Here is a 19,155-nt window from a genome sequence, read left to right as displayed (position 1 = left end):
GGCACGGCGCTCTGGGAGCATCGGCACGTGTGAACCAGTGTGGCAAAACAGACGCCAAATGGGAGTGGCAGAAGGTGTCCACCCCGAGTCTGCCTGCCACCACCTGGGTGAGCCAGCTGTCCACACCCAGCGCCAGCCTCTTGTGACCACTGTCCCACTTCCTTTACACATGCTTATGAATGTTTGCTCATAATGCACACTGTCCTCTTTGCTTTCCCATCAACATATTCTACACTTAGTCAGCTCTCCCCTCCATTTGCTTCATGCATCACTGCCTCAGTTTGTCCGAGTGGTCCTCATTAGTGCTTTCTCTTCCGGTGCTCCCACCTGAGCCAGCCATTTACTGTCTGAACCCGTTCTGTCCACTTGTCTCTTTCTTATCCTGGTATGCTAGTTGCCTTAAGCCAAGGTCAAAGCGAGCTAAATGCAGTTTCTCAACCCATATTCAGTTTTTAGTTGACGCCAGCTTATTTCATTCATAGCTAATACGGCATTTACCTTGCCAGGGACATGGCACAGTCAGGTGCCCATTGCTTATTTCTGCCATGGTCAAGCGTATGAACTTCTGAATGTGTGTGTGTGTGCGTGTCTGTGTGTGTGTGCACTTGGCTAACAGCCTGTTAGCCCGCTGGGATGTTGGGCCCATGTGGAGGATTGGAAACCGAAGTGAGAGACAGATTTGGAGTGACTGGCCTCCTTCCATAACCGATTATTGGAGCATGTGCCGTTATTTCACTTGTTCATAGATATTTAAAGTCGAGATGAAACAAAAAATGCCCTTTAACCTCTTTTAGACACATCCCCGGCCGTATTGTGCGCCCATTTAAAAAAAAAAAAAAAATTACATTGTCTGCATTCTCATCAAAATCCACTCATGGATTACGTAGACTTGAACCAACCAATTCCAACCATTAATATCATGACATTCACTCATCACTCCATCTTCAACTTTTAGCAGCAAAGAACCAAGATCCATTATTTAGCTAGCAACAGGATACTACAGTACTTGAGTGTGTCTTCAGGTGTTAGCCACAGCCACTTTCAATCAGGCTATCTTGATCCCACTCGAAAATACGTCATGCAATGGAAGCTAAGTACGGCTGAAATGTTGTTCTATGGGGACTTAAACTGATTACTATAAGAGCCTGGCGTAGACTTTATGGGAAAGGTGTCTTAGATGGATGTTAGTGGATAGACCAGCAGATGGATGTGGAGACGGAGAGATGGGAAGCTCGATTGGAGGCGGAGAGAGACGGCTGATGGTTTTATACGCGGAATCACCGCAGACAGCTGATCCAGGAAATCAATGGGAGCACTGATTAAATGGGAAGCAGGACAGAAGTGCCTACTGTAGCTCAATAATCAAAAATGGTGCCTTTCAGCTGCACTGTGGTCGGGTTTCATAGAGGGGGTATTACAGTAACTCTTTGATGAATACGCTTTAATTTGGGAAGCTTTAAGATTCGAGAAGATGTTCATTAGTGTTGAATTAATTTATGTTGAGACGAGGAACTGCAATCAGAAATCTAATTAGTTAACAAAACCGCACTGGCTAATTAGGATCGAAGGACTACATGCTGTGAATATTCATGTTGCTTGTGATTACATTTAGCAGGTGACATACTTTAAGATGTTTGAGAAGTATATCAAAAAACTGTTTCAGATGAGCTAGAGTAGTGGAGCCTTTGATGCGGACTACATTATGTGCAGACATTCATGGTTCCCAGAGGATTCATTTGACTGACTTTGTTGATCCCATGATGTTTCACCTCATGTCACAATGAGGATGACATTTTTGTCTTTTAGTGAAATGTCTCAACAACTATGGGATGGATTGCCATCAAATTTGAGAAACATATTCGTGACCTCCTGAGGATGAACTGTAATAACTTTAGTGTTCCCTTAACTTTTAATGTAACGTGTCTTTATTGGTAGAAATTATATATAATATTCATAATTATGTTTTGTTAGTGTATAATCATTGTATAATTACCATTGAATGAGGCTCTACAGAGAGAGTGGGCCCTCTTCCACGGGTCCGCCATGTTGCACCGCAATGTTTCTACAGTAGCCCAGAATGGACAAACCAAACACTGACTCTAGAAGGGAGATTTAGTAATCTTTAAAATCTAATGAAATTCCCATTAGCCTCAACTGCAATTTGTGTTCACTGCTGATCTAATTTTACCACGCTAACACGCTAAACATGGTAAACTAACATGCTACACTAATTACATAAGAAAATGTCCATGCATTTCATTTTTAAAATCGAACATATTCTTTTGCTTTATAATCATTCTATATTTTGTATATTCTAATTATATTCATGTCGATCCACACATCAAAACCCTTTGTGAATCTGACTTGTCAGCTCATCATTTGGACAACCCACTGATCAATTGACCTTGAAACAAATGCTCTTTTTCACATCCGTTCTGTTTTGATACTCCCTTTGTTACATTTTTTTTTCCTTCCAGTTTTGACCTTAGCAGCCACTGGTCGGCCTCCGCTCCATCAATTGCTGCACCTCGGGGCCTCTCTCATTTCATCCCACTGTCACTGATATGCCCAGAGCTCCTCATTTAAAATAGGCCAAGCCAATTTCCTGAGTTCTCAGGGCTTTTCATGTCAAACATACGACAATCTTCATGAATCGCCATATTGTCCCTCCTCTTCTCTGTTCTTGTTCTCATTTTCACTTTCCCTTTTGTTCCCTCTGTCTTTCTCTTGGTTTGACTTTTTCACAAGTGAAAGAGGCGGATACAGTGAGAGAGCAACAGGGGAGGTTAATGGTTCAAAGGGTGAAAATCAGCACCATTGACAGTTGTGTATCAGGTGTACAGTGAGACAAAGGCTGTTATCACGTGTTGAACACTTGGTAATCATGGTAATGTAGTATTCAAGTCAGAAAAGACGGAGAAAAACGGCTTGCATTTCTTTATTTTGAAGTTTTTTGTTAACTTTCTGAGTATCTGCTGAGTTATCTTGTCCCGGTTGCCGTGGGAACATGACCCAGGCGTGCTCACATTGACAGAGATAAGAGAGGAAACACACACTAGACATTTAGCTCAGCCGGACGTCTCTTTCCAATCCTTGAAATGACTTCTTGGAGGATTTTCTTCACTGTGTGACTAAAACGCTTACAAGGACGTTACAGATCCATACCCTCTTTTAATTTCACTAATACAGTCTCTATGTCTCTGTCAGTGAAAATATTCTCATACCTGAAAAGGCTGCTAGTATCCCTCTCTGTGGCATGCACACACACGCTCACTGCTGTGTCAGTTGGGTTAATCCTAATCTGAACTCTGACAATGACAAAGCACTAATCGGAGGTGCGGTACAAGCAAACAGAACAGAACCAGATTACGACACAGTGCTCCTGTTTATGTAATCTCTGTTGGGCCGGCTGCATGAAGTTAATCTCCTTCAGAAAGGGAAAGCGGTTCTGCTCGGTAAATTAAGCAACAATACAGTGATCGTATTAACGCCGCTTCAGGTGTGGCGTGTATTTTGCATTTATCAGGTTGCGAGCTGTGATGTCATCTTACTCGCCGTTTGGTTTAACAGAAGTAAAACAAGAGGAACTTCAAAATCATAAAGAAATGATTTTATTTTGTGTTATATCAACACTGTTTCTTGTATACGGTATGCTTATAAATAGGCACAGCTTTGGGTTTGGCAGCAGTTCAAGAAACAATTTTTTATTCATGTTCATCTTCAGATCAGGCTGAGCTACTTGGTTGATAAATGGAGGCCACTGCTGTAAGTGTTTGTGCATTATTTCATGGCAAAGTGCTGTTACAGTTTACGAGAAATAGAGCCTGTGGTGTGTGTGTGTGGCGCCAACACCCCAACTGCTGACTGTGTGGTGGGGCTGTGGTTCAGGGAAACCAGCAGGGATGCATCCATAAGCAGTTTTGGAAACCCACTTGGCCATCACGGACAGGCACCAACAGGCATGGAATTAGAGGGCAACACCTCTTTGCACAGTTGATTCTCCTCAGAAGAATAATTATAAAGATGGTTTGACCTGCAGTGCAGTGCAGTGCATCACAACATGTTCTCGAGGTTTTAATTACATAAATGCATGAGGCTGGCTTTCATTTATATGACTATAAATATACAAAGAACATGGATTCCTCTTCCACTCACAACATTTTTCCCACCAATATTGAACCATTACGGACACTGCTTGTTCAGTATTTCGGAGGGAGTGGCCCTCGCACGAGCACCTCGTCTAAGCAAACACTCATTTTACAAAGGAAATGAGGTGTGCGACATAGAGACAAAGAATGCGATGACAGGTTTTACACTTTTCTCTCTGCTGAGCTATTACTAATGAGTGGGATGACAACTGGGGGATATAAAGTCTCACCACCTCCTACTTTGTCAGCCCATGTGGAGGAGAGAGGGGGAGAGCAGGGCATCAGCATGGGACAGGGATGGGTTTTAGGACACAGATGAAAAGAAAGAAAGGTTATAAGTCTTATATCAACCAGTTATTCCTGCAAGCAGAAGTATATACAAAGATCTATTTTGTGTTTTTAAGAACTCAGTTACGCAGTTACTCTGGTGATATGCTGTCTATTTTTGTTGGCATACTGTTACATACTGCATCTTTAAAGCTGCTTTAATTGACGTAGGGCAGCACAGCAAGCTAACCCTACACAGTATATACATATTGTCACCTTACAATGTCATATGTCTGTTGGCCTTTTGGTGCTGAGCAGGTAGAGTACAGAGGAGTTTATCAGAACTGTTTTCATCTTCCTGTGCACCTAAAGCTTATAGGCTGTAAAACCAAAACAATAAGCAGTAAGACTCAAAGACAGTAAAATGTTTTAGGGCAGCCTGCAGAGTCACGTGACAATTATCTGTGGTACATCTCTACAGACCACCCTTTTCCCACATTGTATGTGGTAATTGTCAGTGTTCGAAACTAATAAACTCAACTTTAATTCTGTTGATTCTGTTTACTTTGTAAAATGAATCTTTTGTATGCAGACGAACTCCCATCAACGCAGAGTTCTGCCTGATTGGATTCATTCGCCTCTGCTGCTTCACACATCCATATGTATGTGACATGAATCAGGACAATGGATGTGTCTCAACGTACCATTATAAATGAAGCATTGTGATGCTACAGAGATGCAACAGCCAACAAATTATGTTCTCCAGATCTAAGGGCACATGCTTATTTGATACAGACCCCAGCTATTTTGTCAGTGTATTTTTTTTCCATCTGTCAAAATAATTCCAACATGTTGTGAGGTAATGGGAAGGGGGGGAATGAAAAACAAAGATGTTGCTGTTGTTACAGGACAGTTTGGCCTCTCTGATCCTCATGAATGAGAGGATCTGTGGGCAACATGATCTGAGATCAGCAAACTCACTGCTTCGCAAAACACAAAATCAATTCTAATTTACAGCCTCCCTGTGCAGGATTTACAGTGTAAACATGGCTTTCTAGTGTATCTTCCATTGTATACAGTTGATCAGTGCCTTTACAGCACAGTAAGTCACCTGTAGAGCTTTTTATTCTCTACCTGTCAGCACCACCTTTCCTGGATGGCAGACTGACTGTTCAGTCATCTGTCAAGAGTTATTAGATCTGCCGTCTGATGGGAGGAGGGGGGTGAGTGTGTGTTTGCATTTTAAACAGTTGTTAAGGAACCGACACAATGTCTCACAACAGATGATGGATATGCTTTTCCATGATGAGGGCAATATTTGATCGATTGAAAGAAAGAGAGCCGGAGGGAGAGGAAGTGAGGCGCAGCGAGGAAAAGTCCACATAAGCGATTAGTCTCTGCTGTTATCAGGAGAGAAAGGAAATGGGACAGGCCCCATTGCTGCTTCTGCCATTCAAGCTTTTGTCCTGTTGCTCTGTTTTCACTGGCAACAAATAAGTGAGGGAGGCATAAAGAACAGGCAGAGGTGTGAGGATGAGGACAAGAGCGCAGAGACAAAAGAAGAGCTAAATGATGCTTTCCTGTGCAGTGATGATAATGCTGAAAAGAAAACATAACAGGGTAAGACTGAGCGGTAAAAGTGGAGTAATTCTTGATTGGGACACTAAATGAGAGTAGATGCTGTCCTCTGATAAATGGACAGAGTGTTAAAGGAAACATGAACGCAGCGGCTGGCTTCCTCCGCTGGCTCTGTGCCAGAGGAGAGACAACAGAGCTCTGAAACACTCACAGCTCGAGAGAATACGATTAACTCTGTCTTTTTATGTGTGTGTGTATGTGCGCTGCGTCTTTACTCAAGTGTTTACATTAGGGAAATGAGCTCTTTGGCTATCACCGGCCTGTTCTTTGAAGGTTGAGTGAGCATCAACACACACACACACATATTCACAGGCATTACTGGCACTCGCTTTCACTGGCAGCGATCACAGGGGCCTGATTTTATTGGGTCTCTGGGCTTGTTGGTAACACACTTGGCATTTGGTCTTGGCTTCTTTCTGGATCTTGATTGGATAACAGGTCAGTGGTTGAGTTTCAGGTGAGGATTGCTGTATAATTGGCGCATGACGGGGTATAAGTGTTTTGTAATCTGCAATTTGCGCACTTCTGAAAAGGAGCACAATAGCGTGAACAAAAACACAGACTCATGCACATGCAGTCATTGTAGATGAGTCCCCGGGCACTGCGTGCAGTTCCCAAGGAAACTGGACCCTCCTAAAGCGATCCAGCTGAAGGAAAAAAACAAACTGGAAACCAGACTAAGACTCTTTATTTCTGTTAGCATTCACACTGTGTTAGACTGTGTCCATAGTGAAATATTGTGGTACGAATGAAACGGCTCCTTCATGTTAGAGTATGGCAAAAGATGCAGTGTGACCCTTTTTTAAAAAAAAAAAAAAACCTATTCAGGAACATGACATGCACATTTCTACATATTCATCAGTACAAAAGTCTGTATATATTGTTTCAAATCCAATCAGAGTTCAAGCTGTTACAAACAAGAGCTAGTTGCTTATCCCTAAAATATTGCAACTTTTTTCTGTGTTTGATTTTGTCACAATAGAAGCAACATTTACAAAAACACACATAAAGAGTAAAATTAGCAATGCTACAGTTTTTTATACACAGTCTCATTTCAGTGTGTGAAGTTTGCACTCAAACAGCATCACAATCAGCTGCACTTCTGTCCCTCAGCCCATATTTTACTCTCTTCAGCCATCACTATGTCTGCTTACAAAACAAAGGTGACACCATCTTAACCCTGTCTGGACCTCAAATGGCACTCCTGTTGCACCAGTTGTGCTTCATTCTGCTCAGTCAGGCCACTCTGGTACTGATCCATCACTGAGACAGCAGCATCTCCATGAGCCTCACAGTATGTTGTGTGATGTCAGCTGGATGTGTGAATGATGGAGCCCCTCTGGCACTTAATGGCAGCTGGAGGGCTCCCTGCTAACTGTTTCCATATGCCCGAGGACATATAGAACTTTTTTTCCCATGCCAGGTAGTAAATCAAACTGTAAATCTATAATGGGGGATCTGGAGAGATTCATATATGTTTGTCACACCTAGAATGAGGAATTTAAAGAATTTTTAACTATGAAAGGCAGGAATATGACGAGGGAAGCTGCAAATGTCAGAAAGGTCTCGGGTACTGTGTTCAGTATTCTGAAAGGTCTGCTGCCTCCCTCATGCTGCAGATTACTTCACTCTCAGGTCACGCTTCAATGACTTTTGCTGCTATCAGGGGTTGACATGCCAATTACTCTGTGTGTGTTTGTTTGTGTGTGTGCATTTTTGTTTATTTGTGTGTGTTTTTTTTTTTTATGAGTCTGGTCCTAATTAGCACTATTGGGTTTGATAATTATTGTAATAAGTGAGTTCCCTCAGAGCTTGTGGATAATGAGTTTCTGACTTTGTGTGTGTGTGTGTGTGTGTGTGTGTGTGTGTGTGTGTGTGTGTGTGTGTGTGTGTGTGTGGGTGTGTGTGTGTGTGTGTGTCTGACAGAGCGAGGTTTAGGATCCTGAACAAAAGATAGGGTTAATGAGTGTAGATATCATGTTGGTGCCTTTTAAATTCAAATGCTTATATAAAAATGTATTATAAAAGTACAGAAAAGGGAGGGTTTGCTTGTGTGTGTGTGTGTGTGTGTGTGTGTGTGTGTGTGTGTGTGTGTGTGTGTGTGTGTGTTTGTGTGACTCTGTTTGGTCCCCAGGGTATTTAAGCCATTTTCCTATTAGTGAGCAAAGATGAGAAGAGATAGACGTCTTAATTTGCTGCATCAGGGATCAACAATCTGCTTCTCCGTGTCTCTCTCTTCGCCTCTGTCTCACACAGACATTTAATCAGGGTGTTAGGGGCTATTTTTAGCTACTAAATGTCCTTTAGTGAGTGTGTGGTCTGAGTCTGGATCTGTGTGTGTGTGTGTGAGTGAGTGTGTGTGGGTGATGTTTCTGTTCCGATCAATGTTATGGATCTCATCTTTTGTTGGTGCAGCTGGCTTAAATGGTTCATCCAGCTGAGCCGCGGTGTGATGTGTGTGTGTGTGTGTGTGTGTGTGTGTGTGTGTGTGTGAATTGATTATTTATAGCTGTTCCATTTCTTCTCCCTGTGGATCACGGACAGGCTGTCACTGTTGTTTTTTGTCCCTTTGTGTATATGTGTGTGTGTGTGTTTCCTGCTCTTGTTTGATGCAGAGCTTGTGAAGACTTTCCTGAATTCAGCCACACTTGTCTTAAGATGTATTTACACCCTGAGATAATGGAGAGGACACTCAGAAGAAACACGTAGGGTATTATATCTAGACGATTATTTTCATCATGGCGTGATTCCAGTGAGAACCAACCGGATATTTCAACGTTAATTTCTATCTTTCTATCTCTGTGAAGTTTGGTCTGAGCGTGTAAAACTACTTTAATCCTCTTTTCAACCAGCTTGTGTGATCATTTTAATAATTTGCTCATTGGCACTTTGAAAGAGAGATGATATTGATTAGTGTCAAGGGTGATAGTTTGATATCTGACCATTGCAGGGACATATTTTTGCAGGATCTGCAATAAAGACACCTTTTATCCTCCACAATGTGTAATTATAAGCCTATATAATCATTATTTTTCCAATTTCTCACTTGAAAGCAAGTGCTGCCTGCCAAGTAAGTCAGACAGTGATCAATGTGAGATGAGATGAAGTAGAAACAGAAATGCACTTACTGTCCCCAGGAAACATGCCAAATGGAAATTCAGAAAATATTGGGGGGATGCTCTTTTTGTTTTTTTAAGTGATGATGAAAAGTTCATTATCTTAATGGGGGAGAGCTGACGACTGCAAAATACGTTGCCCAATAGAGATTCAGAGTAGATTTTCTTTCTTTCTTTCTTTCTTTCTCTCTTTCTTGTAAATGTCTCCTGCCGGGTGTTACACCTGACACTTCTGACCTATAAATATTACACATAAAAGACTGAAAGCGTTGAGTGTAAAGAGAAGAGAAAAGAAGAGAAGAATGACCTCCAACCCGTTTACGATACAGCTGCAGCTGACACACACACACACACACACACACACACACACACACACACACACACACACACACACACACTGTCCGTCCTTTGTGCAGAGCCAGTACACTCCTCCCCATCCGTATCCACTTTATGTTAATAATTGGCTTAAACAGCACTCATATGGGATCTGTGGTTTTAGGTACATTAACCTCAGTGTCAAGGTCACCTCCAGTGATAAAAGGGCCTCATCTGTCTGCCAGCTGCTCTCTGTGTCAAGCTGTCTGTTCGCCACAATAAGGTGGTTGGGGGTTAATATGCTGCTGCTGCTGAATTGGTTTATTCTAATGTCTTTAATTCCTTCCTGGAAGACCCTCTTCAGTGACGCCCCGAGCCCTGAAAGAGGTCCAAAAAGTGCTGTTGTCAGCTGTGTGTGTGTGTTTCTGCAGCACTAAAACGACGTGTGGTGAAGGCATTATTGTTAGCGGTGGGTGTGGTTCTTAATGCATGCTTGAGAAGAACCATGTGTGAAGTGAAGATAGTACAGTAGGTTGTCTTTGAACTGTGTGTGTACAGTATTTGTTTCTAGACTTACTGTGTGTGTCTTTGTGGTTATCCCTACAGCAGCTGGATGTGGTTGGGGATTTCTCCAGCTTTTTATGACTGCGTACAGTATGTGTGTGTGTGTGTCTTTTGTTGCAGCATCCCATAGGGAGTCTGTGTTGCTGTCTCAGTGTGTGGGGGAGTTGATTTGCATCCCCTGAAGATTGAACTGGGGGGGGCTTAGCATGTGGAGAGGTGGACCCAGTGCTCCAATACTGCTGGCTCATTGCTTTTTCCGCAGCTTAAAGTGATTACCTCCCCACTGTGTCCACATTGTACCTCTGAAAGCCCAAGATTAACAGTGCACCGCGTGACAGATCTTATGTTTTATGTACATTGCGTTATGTGAGAGCACATCTATAAACTCAGTTTTCTCAATAAGGCTCTCTCACAGTTGAGCACTGCGGCACAAGCAAAAAGTGTTACTTTTTTAAACTATGCGTTTCTGAATTTGAGGTATTGTGTCACCTCAGAGTTACCCATCAGCACTCCACTTTAGTCCTTCTGTCAGTATGAAGGCAACCTCCAGTTGTCTCACCCTGCAGAGAAATCTGTCCCCCCTCACCAGTGAGGGGAGTCAGATTAAAAACGCTCACGTGCCTGCATGGCGAGTGTCCATCAAACATCCCTGTGCTGGATTTAAAGGGTCTCCGTCGCAGCAGCACATCTGTAACCTAGCTGAGAAAATGCAAATAACAACGGCAAGAGAAACAGCGCTGCCACGAACATGACGGAGCGTCTTGGATTGGCCCCTTAGTTGAGCTGGTTTAATAGGAAAACAGGACATGGAGATGTAACGTTAGTTCACTGGACAGCCGCTTACTCCTTGGAGGGGACACACTACTTTCTTGCTCTCACTGGTGTAGCGCCCCATAAATCACAATGTTATGATGGTGCAGCGCTCAGGAGTCGATAACTGTAAGCCATCTGCGATGGATGATGGCATCATCTAGCGGCCAAACCCTGGATGAAACTATACTGGACAAAAATAAAGGTCAATAAGAGTAAATAAAATAAACACGAGGGATAAATACAAGTTTTCTGTCATTTAAGTTTTTATTACATTTTTTAAATGTTTGCCACAAGAACAAGAGGCTGATGGTACACCGCATTCACAAACCTCCTCACCCCCTCAGGGTTCTGGCACAAACCTAACAAGCCATGGTATATGAAAAACAAAACAGCCAAATTAAAAATAAGTACAGCATACAAACAGGTTTCCTATATGGAAGTCAAAAGTCCAGTCGACAATGATTGGAGAGAAAGTCTGTTGCAGTCACATAGGAATCTCGGTTATTCCTGGAATTTAAGCAAGTGAGTCCAGAATAGGTCCCGAGAGGTGAGCCCATCTTCCCTGTTGCATTTTAATCTGTTGAGCCTGGACTCGTAGGATGCGGCCTCAACCAGTGTGTGTAATCAGTTTTTCAGATTTGGATATTTAACTTCCAATATCTCAAGATAATTATGGATGCAGTGATCAAACTGACCATGATAACAAAAAAAGCCTCTTTTGAAGTGTTTGGTAAATTCATTTTTAAATAATTTCCACTTTAATAAAAATAATAAGGCAGTGAGTTCAACTGTTTAGGGGCATAAAAACAGAAAACACTTGCCTCCGTTCTGCTTCAACAAGTGAAAGAGATGCTAAATTTAAATACTCGGCCCTCATTCTGTCGCTTAGTACAATGTTCAGGCGCTGTTGCTGCTTTCCTTTGAACTCATCTAATCAGGGATTATTTTACAAGTCTGATGTCAGGTGAAAGCAATTAACTGCAATGAACTACCTGTCAGGATGTGGAGCCCAGCAGAACTCTGAGGATTAACAACTGATGTAATAATGACTTATCAGGCAAAGTCTGACTTCACGTCATCAGCAGCAATCATTTTTCTCAGAACTTTCTGTTTTGTGATTCATTACCCATTCTCCACGTCCTCTGAATCAACAGCACAAACAAAGTTTGCTGTTGTTGATGTATGTGCTCGTCCTCAGGGTTGTTCCTCTGTCACAGATTTTGGTTTCGTTCCAGACTTTAACGTTGAATGGATGTCTTGTTTGTCTTCTGTGAGACTTTCCTCCACCAGTCAATCAAAGTGGTGGTGATTTTAATGCTCCTTTAGGATAAAGATGTGCTTGAGGATGGTGTGAAGGGGTAAACACACGATTTATATTTACAAAAAGAAAAAAATCTGAGAATTTGGAGTTAGAAAGAAGACATACAGGCCTGTGTAGGCAGCTCATCATTGCTAGTTGAATCATGTGGATTAAATCGCCATGCTTCTGCACAGTGCATCAGTACATCAAAACATTTCCGGTACAGTCAGAATCATTAGTCTGCTGAGAAGAGCAAGGTCTTACATTCTTGATTTATGACGATATAATTGTTTTATCCCGTCACTGACCATCTCTCTCCTTTTCTTCTCTTCTCAGGATTCGTCCTCAGATGGCCAAGGAGAAGATCGAGGGCTGCCATGTGTGCACGCTGGTCACACCTGGTGAACCGCAAGTCCTCTTGGGAAAGGACAAGGCCTTCACCTATGACTTTGTGTTTGACATTGACTCGGAGCAGCAGAGCATCTACCAGGCCTGCGTGTACAAGCTCATCGAGGGCTGCTTCGAGGGCTACAATGCTACTGTGTTCGCTTATGGTCAGGTATGTCACAGTGGATTTTAATATTAGAGTTTTTTAATGATTAATTAATAAAGTTGAGTTTTATAACATTTGTGGTTGTTACCCATTTTTTTTTAACATGAATTTTTGTTTTAGTACATTCACTATTTTGTTTGCCAGTGCTCTGTGACTGTGTGGTGGTGTGTCAGTTCCTTTCTTTCTTTCTTTCTTTCTTTCTTTCTTTCTTTCTTTTCTTTTTTTTATTAAGGTTTTTAATTAGCTACCTGTAAAATTCACACTCAAAACAAACAGAGGGCAGAGTAAATGCTGACTCTAGTGGTCCAGACTGGGAGCTCAGAGCACCAGGAGAATGTTTTCACTGTTGTTTACACCATGTATGCATGCTAACTACAGTATCATTGTGTGGTTATATTTGTTTCTGGTTTTTATTGTGACCTACGATTCTAAAATCTCCTGTAGGGAGGCAACCTAATGCTTTTGAGGTTGGCCATTTATGTGTCTGGTCTGGAAAATTGGAAAACTGATAACAACAAAGCCATTTTGAGATTTATTTAACTCTGTTCCTCGGACAAAAGCCCCGAGCAGAAATGGATTGGTTGAATAAAATAAAACAGTTAGTGTTGCAGAGCTGCATGTCTTTCTCATCAAGTATAAAACAGAACTCTAGGGGCAATGCCCATATCAAGTTTGGGAACAAGATGCTTAATATAGCTATATAGAGGATAAGGACATCAAAAGAAATAAAAAAAAGCAAAAGTTAACTGCTAAAGCATACATGCAAAAACAGGTTGTTGCGCATAAATGTGATGTTTGGGTGTAAGAAGTAAACAGGATCTCATGAACTGTGTTTCAGACGGGTTCGGGGAAGACCTACACCATGGGGACGGGCTTCGATGTGAGCCTGGGCCAGCAGGAGCTGGGCATCATCCCGCGGGCTGTTCACCAGCTGTTTGAGGGAATCCAGAACCGCAGGGATCGTGCTCAGGAGACCGGCAGCCAGCCGCCCGAGTTCAAAGTCAGCGCCCAGTTCCTCGAGGTGGGTTCATGTGGATGTAGAGCACATGTACAACACATTCTTGCTTGATCTCACACTTTAACAGGGCAGTATTGATATTCTTGCTTGTAGATCTGTGTGTGTGTGTGTGTGTGTGTGTGTGTGTGTGGTGGGATGGGTACTGGTCCACATTAACTCTAACCAGATGGGACAAAACAGGGAGATGGTGGATGGGGGATCAGCCCCCTCTTCCACAAACAGGAAGTGAGAACACAATGACAGATGGGCAGGAATGCCTGCTCGTGCTTTGTTGGTCCTGATTAATGTTGCCCATTACCCCTGACATTATTCCTCATCACTGCGGGGTGGAAGATGGATAAGAGCGAGGGATGAGAGGGAGGGAGGGATGCTTGTGTAGGAGCAATGAGATAATATGACAAGTAATAATTTCCTCCAGAGGTTTCTGGCAGGCAAATGTTTGGGTTGTCTTGAGGGGGGCAGACGATTGTGTACGTGGGTGTGTGTGTGATCTGATTACTTTAATAATCATTCCGTTACGACAATTCGGAGACTAAGTCATTTTTCTTTCTAGCTTAATCTTATTTTGTTCTTATTTCCTGCCTGTCCTGCTCTCTTTTTGTTAGTGTGTTCTTTTTGTACGTTTTCAGGTCAAAAGGTTATCTCTGTTGATGGTAAACAGATGTGTGTGTGTGTGTGTGTTTGGCAGTGGGTGGGAACAGCTGAGCTTTCAGCTGACCTCTGTGGCCCCTGGCCCTCATTGGTTTCTGAGGGGTCAATCTTTTGACGTGTGTGTAAATAAGAAACACAGCTGAGAGAGAAGGGGTGAATATATTAAGTCATTAAGTTTAATGGTGATGTGTATAAATTGAATAATGATGCATGTGTGCCTTCTGTTTATTGCAGTTGTATAATGAAGAGGTCCTGGACTTGTTTGATGGATCCAGAGATCTAGAGAGTCGCAGCAGGAAGTCCAACATTAAGATCCACGAGGACGCCAGCGGCAGCATCTACACGACCGGAGTCACATCCAGATTGGTGCACACAGAGGAAGAGGTAGGTGCATGTGTTTGTGTTTGTCGTATGTGTGCACCCTTACATTTGATCAGTTTTTTCGAATATATCGTGTTTTTGTACACTATACAGTATATACTAGACTTAGGTGATATCCAAAATTTGATATTGTCCTGCCCAAATATTGCAATAGATGATACTGTCGGTGCTCGAACTGTACTGGGTGATGGACTCTGAGGTGAGACCGCAAATTTGTGGCGTTGCCCTGTTTAGTTAACACCTGCAAAGACAACATGTAGCCTCATTCAAGTCCCTTGACTCGACATTTTTTCCCGCTTTAAACCCAAAATATTGCCAAAAACATGTCGCTACATTAGGCCAATTAACCTGGAGTAATACCCAAATGTTGATGCAAATTTTAGTACTGCCATGAGAGTACAGCGTGCGTTTTCTTTTCAAAATAAAAGCCTGAAGATAACTTAACAGTTGTTTCATATTCAATATTTATAATATTCAATATTGTGAAAAATATCCCATATGGCAGCAAATACAGTGATATTCTATAAGATAATTCTCTAATATCCGCCCAAGCCCAATATATTCTTAAGCAGTAACTTTTAATGTTAATGTTTCTTGGTCTGAAAGGTCCTAAAAGTTAATTTATTATTACATTATTAGATATAAACATTAGAATATGTTTTTTATTCTAAGCTTTTTAACCTCCTGCACTACTATGGCTTAGCGGCTGAGCAGGAGGTTAGGATTTGATACAGACTAAGCCTTAGTCTGTATCAAATCCTAACTCTGTACATTTTCAAGCTTATCTTGCTTTGATTCTTTAAACAAGAACACATTTATTGATGCAGTCATTAAGTTTTAGGCCAGCTCAGATTTTCTCAATAAATTCTGATTGTCTTAAATTTCACGCAGAAGCTGTACATGTTTATGATTAAATCAACAGTTACCAGGAACACGAAACAAAGAGTGTCAACTCGGATCAAAACTGCTTCGATAGGTTTTCTGTGACCATGGACTGATCATGTAGAAAAGACTGTGAAGACGTGGATAAATGCTGACTAGTTGAGGCAGAGCACAGGAGCTGCCAGAGATCCCCTGCACACCGAAAAGTCTGGCACGAACCATCTGGCAGTCAGTCGTCAAAACAAGAAATAGGTCGAGGATAATAAGGGAGAGTTGGCTCCAACATGCTGCCTCTAAGCCAGACTGGTTTAAACCATGAGGCTATTTTGTGTGAGAGATACCACTATGTGGTGTTTGATGCAGGAAAGTTTGAGGCTATCTTCCTTGAAAAGTTTCCTGGTATCAGGATTAAGACATCATGTTTAAGGAGGGGAACAGATCAGCAGTGACAGTGTGGAAGAAGGAGAATTTGATGGGGTCAAGAGGGCAGGAGGAATGTCTGCTGGAAGAGAAGTGACGAGTCACTGACAAAGAGGTTAACAGAGGTGGCAGGTGGTTATTTAGGGTAAACGCTGGCTGGGCGATGTCGCTCTTCGTAGATATTATTCGGATTCTTCTCAAATGCGTGACAGAGCAGAAAGAAAGATGTGACCAGTTTGTGAAATTGAAGCAGAAAGGTAAGTGAAGGATTTGGGGAGAAGTCGTCTGTGCATTAAAGTCTTAAAAAATCAGACAGCTGAGAGACCAGTAGAGACAGATGGACTCTCCTGTGGGAGGGATGAAAGAAAATGTCAAAACAGGATGAGGGAAAGAGAAGCGTGGAGGTGATGGAAGTCGAAAAGAGTAGAGGAGTCAGATTGAGTGTTAGAAAGAGGAGAAAATAAGAGAGAAGTCTTGCAGATGGCAGCATTTTGAGTACACAGAGATGTAGAAAAGAAAGAAAGCCGAGAATGATTAGGGTGATTTAATTTTTTTATGAAACAACCAAACTAGGCCCTGCTTTGTTTGATAAATTGATCAAGAATGATTATGATTGTGCATGCAAAACATCATGTTGTGTCAACAGTTATCATACTTATTTGTCCTTTTTTGATCATAACCATATCTCCTCTCTGTACTGTGTGTGTGTGTGTGTGTGTGTGTGTGTGTGTGTGTGTGTGTGTGTGTGTGTGTGTGTGTGTGCTGCAGCTGCTGCAGTGTCTGAAGCTCGGCGCTCTGTCCCGCACCACAGCCAGCACCCAGATGAACGCCACAAGCTCCCGCTCGCACGCCATCTTCACCATCCACCTGTGTCAGATGAGAGTTTGCCAGCAGCCTCAAATGGTGAGATTCAGGTTTCGAGTAGAGAGATGGAGGTGTGAAGGCACTGACAGGAAAAGAATAAGAAGTAATGAATGTGGTTTAAAAAAAAAGTTATTTATATATTTTGCAAAGAGCAAGAAAAGAAAAATAGTGTTACAGTCATGGTAGAATTAAAGGTGATGAAATAATTGCTAATTTCAAGCAATTCACTCATTCTCAATTGTTTTTGTCCACCCCCCACTGGCAGAACGGAGGAGGAGAGAACGGGGAAGTGAACGGTGTGGACTCGAGTGCCATCACTCAGCCGGAGTTCGAGACACTGATGGCCAAGTTCCACTTTGTGGATCTGGCCGGCTCTGAGAGGCTGAAACGCACTGGAGCCACAGGAGACAGAGCCCGCGAGGGAATCTCTATCAACTGTGGACTGGTGAGACAGCCAGGAATAGAACATGTCTGTGTGTGGGTGGTATGGTACAAAAATTGAAATCAAAGAAAATGACAAAGCATACATCAGCTGTTCTACTGTCTCTCTGTACTTGGGGTGTATTTTTTCAAGTTTAGACGTTTTGAAATCTCCCTGGAAAATGAAGGTGATCCAGTCAGGCTGGCAGTCTGGCACCATTTCTATCCGCTTTCATGTCTGTTAGAGACTAAATGAATGAATAAACTTGTGTTGTCCTGTATTGTTGGTATTAACGACTATATGGAAAATGTAGAAACACTGGGGGAGCGGAAGTTGTCTGTTTCCTGCCTTCTGCTTTTTTTAAATGTCAGATTGTTAATAGTACCTGAAAATGAATGTTTGATCAAGCACTGATTATGTATGTATATGTGTGTGTGTTTTGTAGCTTGCGCTGGGAAACGTGATCAGTGCTTTAGGAGACCAGGCTAAGAAGGGCGGGCACGTCCCTTACAGAGACTCCAAACTCACTCGCCTGCTCCAGGACTCACTGGGAGGCAACAGGTACACACAGACAGAAAACATTTATATTGTTCTGAAAATCATATAATTCTGCATTAATCTGAATATTGTGAAAGATTAAGAGGTTTGTTGCAAAATTGAAAGGAAGTGGGACGTTTGATATTTAATCAAGGCATTGGTTGTCAGGATTTACAAAAAAGGGACCCAGACGCAGACACAGAGGCAGACTGAACAATGCAAGGTGAACTTTAATGATGAGCTGATCTCAAAGACCTGGTGCATATATAGCATTGGTGCCTCCATGCTATATATGATAGAAACATGGAAATCTTCTTGTTTTTGACTGTTGGTTAGATAAAACAGTATATCTGAATAACGTACGTCAGGCTCTGGGAAATTATAATGGGCATTTTTCAGCAGACTAATCAATAATGAAAATAGCCTTTATCCGCCGCCATGGTGCTCTGGGTCTTGACAGTAGTTCCTCCTAAGCCCAAACAACGAGGCTTCTGTTATGCTCATGGTAAATGCAAGACATGTTTCTCACAACCCCAACATTGTTATACTGCGCAGTTGTCTCCAACCTTCATATTTCCTTCCTCTCCAGTCGCACAGTGATGATCGCCTGCGTCAGTCCATCAGACCGGGACTTCATGGAGACGCTGAACACGCTGAAGTACGCCAACCGTGCCCGAAACATCAAGAACAAGGTGGTGGTGAACCAAGACAAGACCAGCCAGCAGATCAGCGCCCTGCGTGCTGAGATAGCCCGACTTCAGTTGGAACTGATGGAGTACAAGGCGGTGAGCGATGGAGGGGTGGATGGTGATAAGAGAGCGGGAGACATTGTGGGGGGAAAGAAATGGATAAAAAGATTTGAAAAAATAACACGAGGAGGAGCTCTGAGGAAAAGATGAGAGGGGCCGAATGACAGGGGGGGAAGAGATGAGGAATGAAGAGTGACAGGCGGGAAAAGAAAGCGAACACATGGCGTCTGTGTAACTGATGCAATGAGGCCGTAAGAGAGGGGTGAAAGGGGTGCCATGATGGATGAAACTGAGAATAGTAACCGAGCAGAAGAAGAAAAAGGACGAGACTAATGGGAGCAAGAGACGATGATATTGGAGGGCGAGAAAGAAAAGCAGAGGCCGCAGCTGCAGCAGCTGATTACTCTATCAAATTAAAGATCTTTACTGGAACACACACATCCATTTATGCCTCCGCTATTGTGCTCAAGTATGAAGAAGATTAATCAGTGCAACGTCAGCATTTTACAAAGTAATGC

At 42.5% G+C, this 19,155-nt stretch overlaps 1 protein-coding gene across 9 annotated transcripts in view; it reads left to right on the top strand.

The window, feature by feature from the left end:
• Positions 1 to 19,155, top strand: part of kif21b (kinesin family member 21B) — a 65,118-nt gene that overhangs the window by 11,198 nt on the left and 34,765 nt on the right. For all 9 annotated transcript variants that reach the window (XM_084347745.1, XM_084347749.1, XM_084347747.1 and 6 more), the window contains exons 2-8: positions 12,498 to 12,720; positions 13,553 to 13,735; positions 14,618 to 14,767; positions 16,835 to 16,969; positions 17,196 to 17,375; positions 17,797 to 17,912; positions 18,478 to 18,673. In XM_084347745.1, the coding sequence (XP_084203871.1) occupies positions 12,498 to 12,720; positions 13,553 to 13,735; positions 14,618 to 14,767; positions 16,835 to 16,969; positions 17,196 to 17,375; positions 17,797 to 17,912; positions 18,478 to 18,673 (1,183 nt within the window). The remainder of the gene's footprint in view (positions 1 to 12,497; positions 12,721 to 13,552; positions 13,736 to 14,617; positions 14,768 to 16,834; positions 16,970 to 17,195; positions 17,376 to 17,796; positions 17,913 to 18,477; positions 18,674 to 19,155) is intronic.

Source organism: Pagrus pagrus (assembly GCF_965226575.1).
Source record: "Pagrus pagrus genome assembly, chromosome: 3".
NCBI classification, from domain to species: domain Eukaryota; kingdom Metazoa; phylum Chordata; class Actinopteri; order Spariformes; family Sparidae; genus Pagrus; species Pagrus pagrus.
This window is presented reverse-complemented; position numbering and strand designations above follow the sequence as displayed.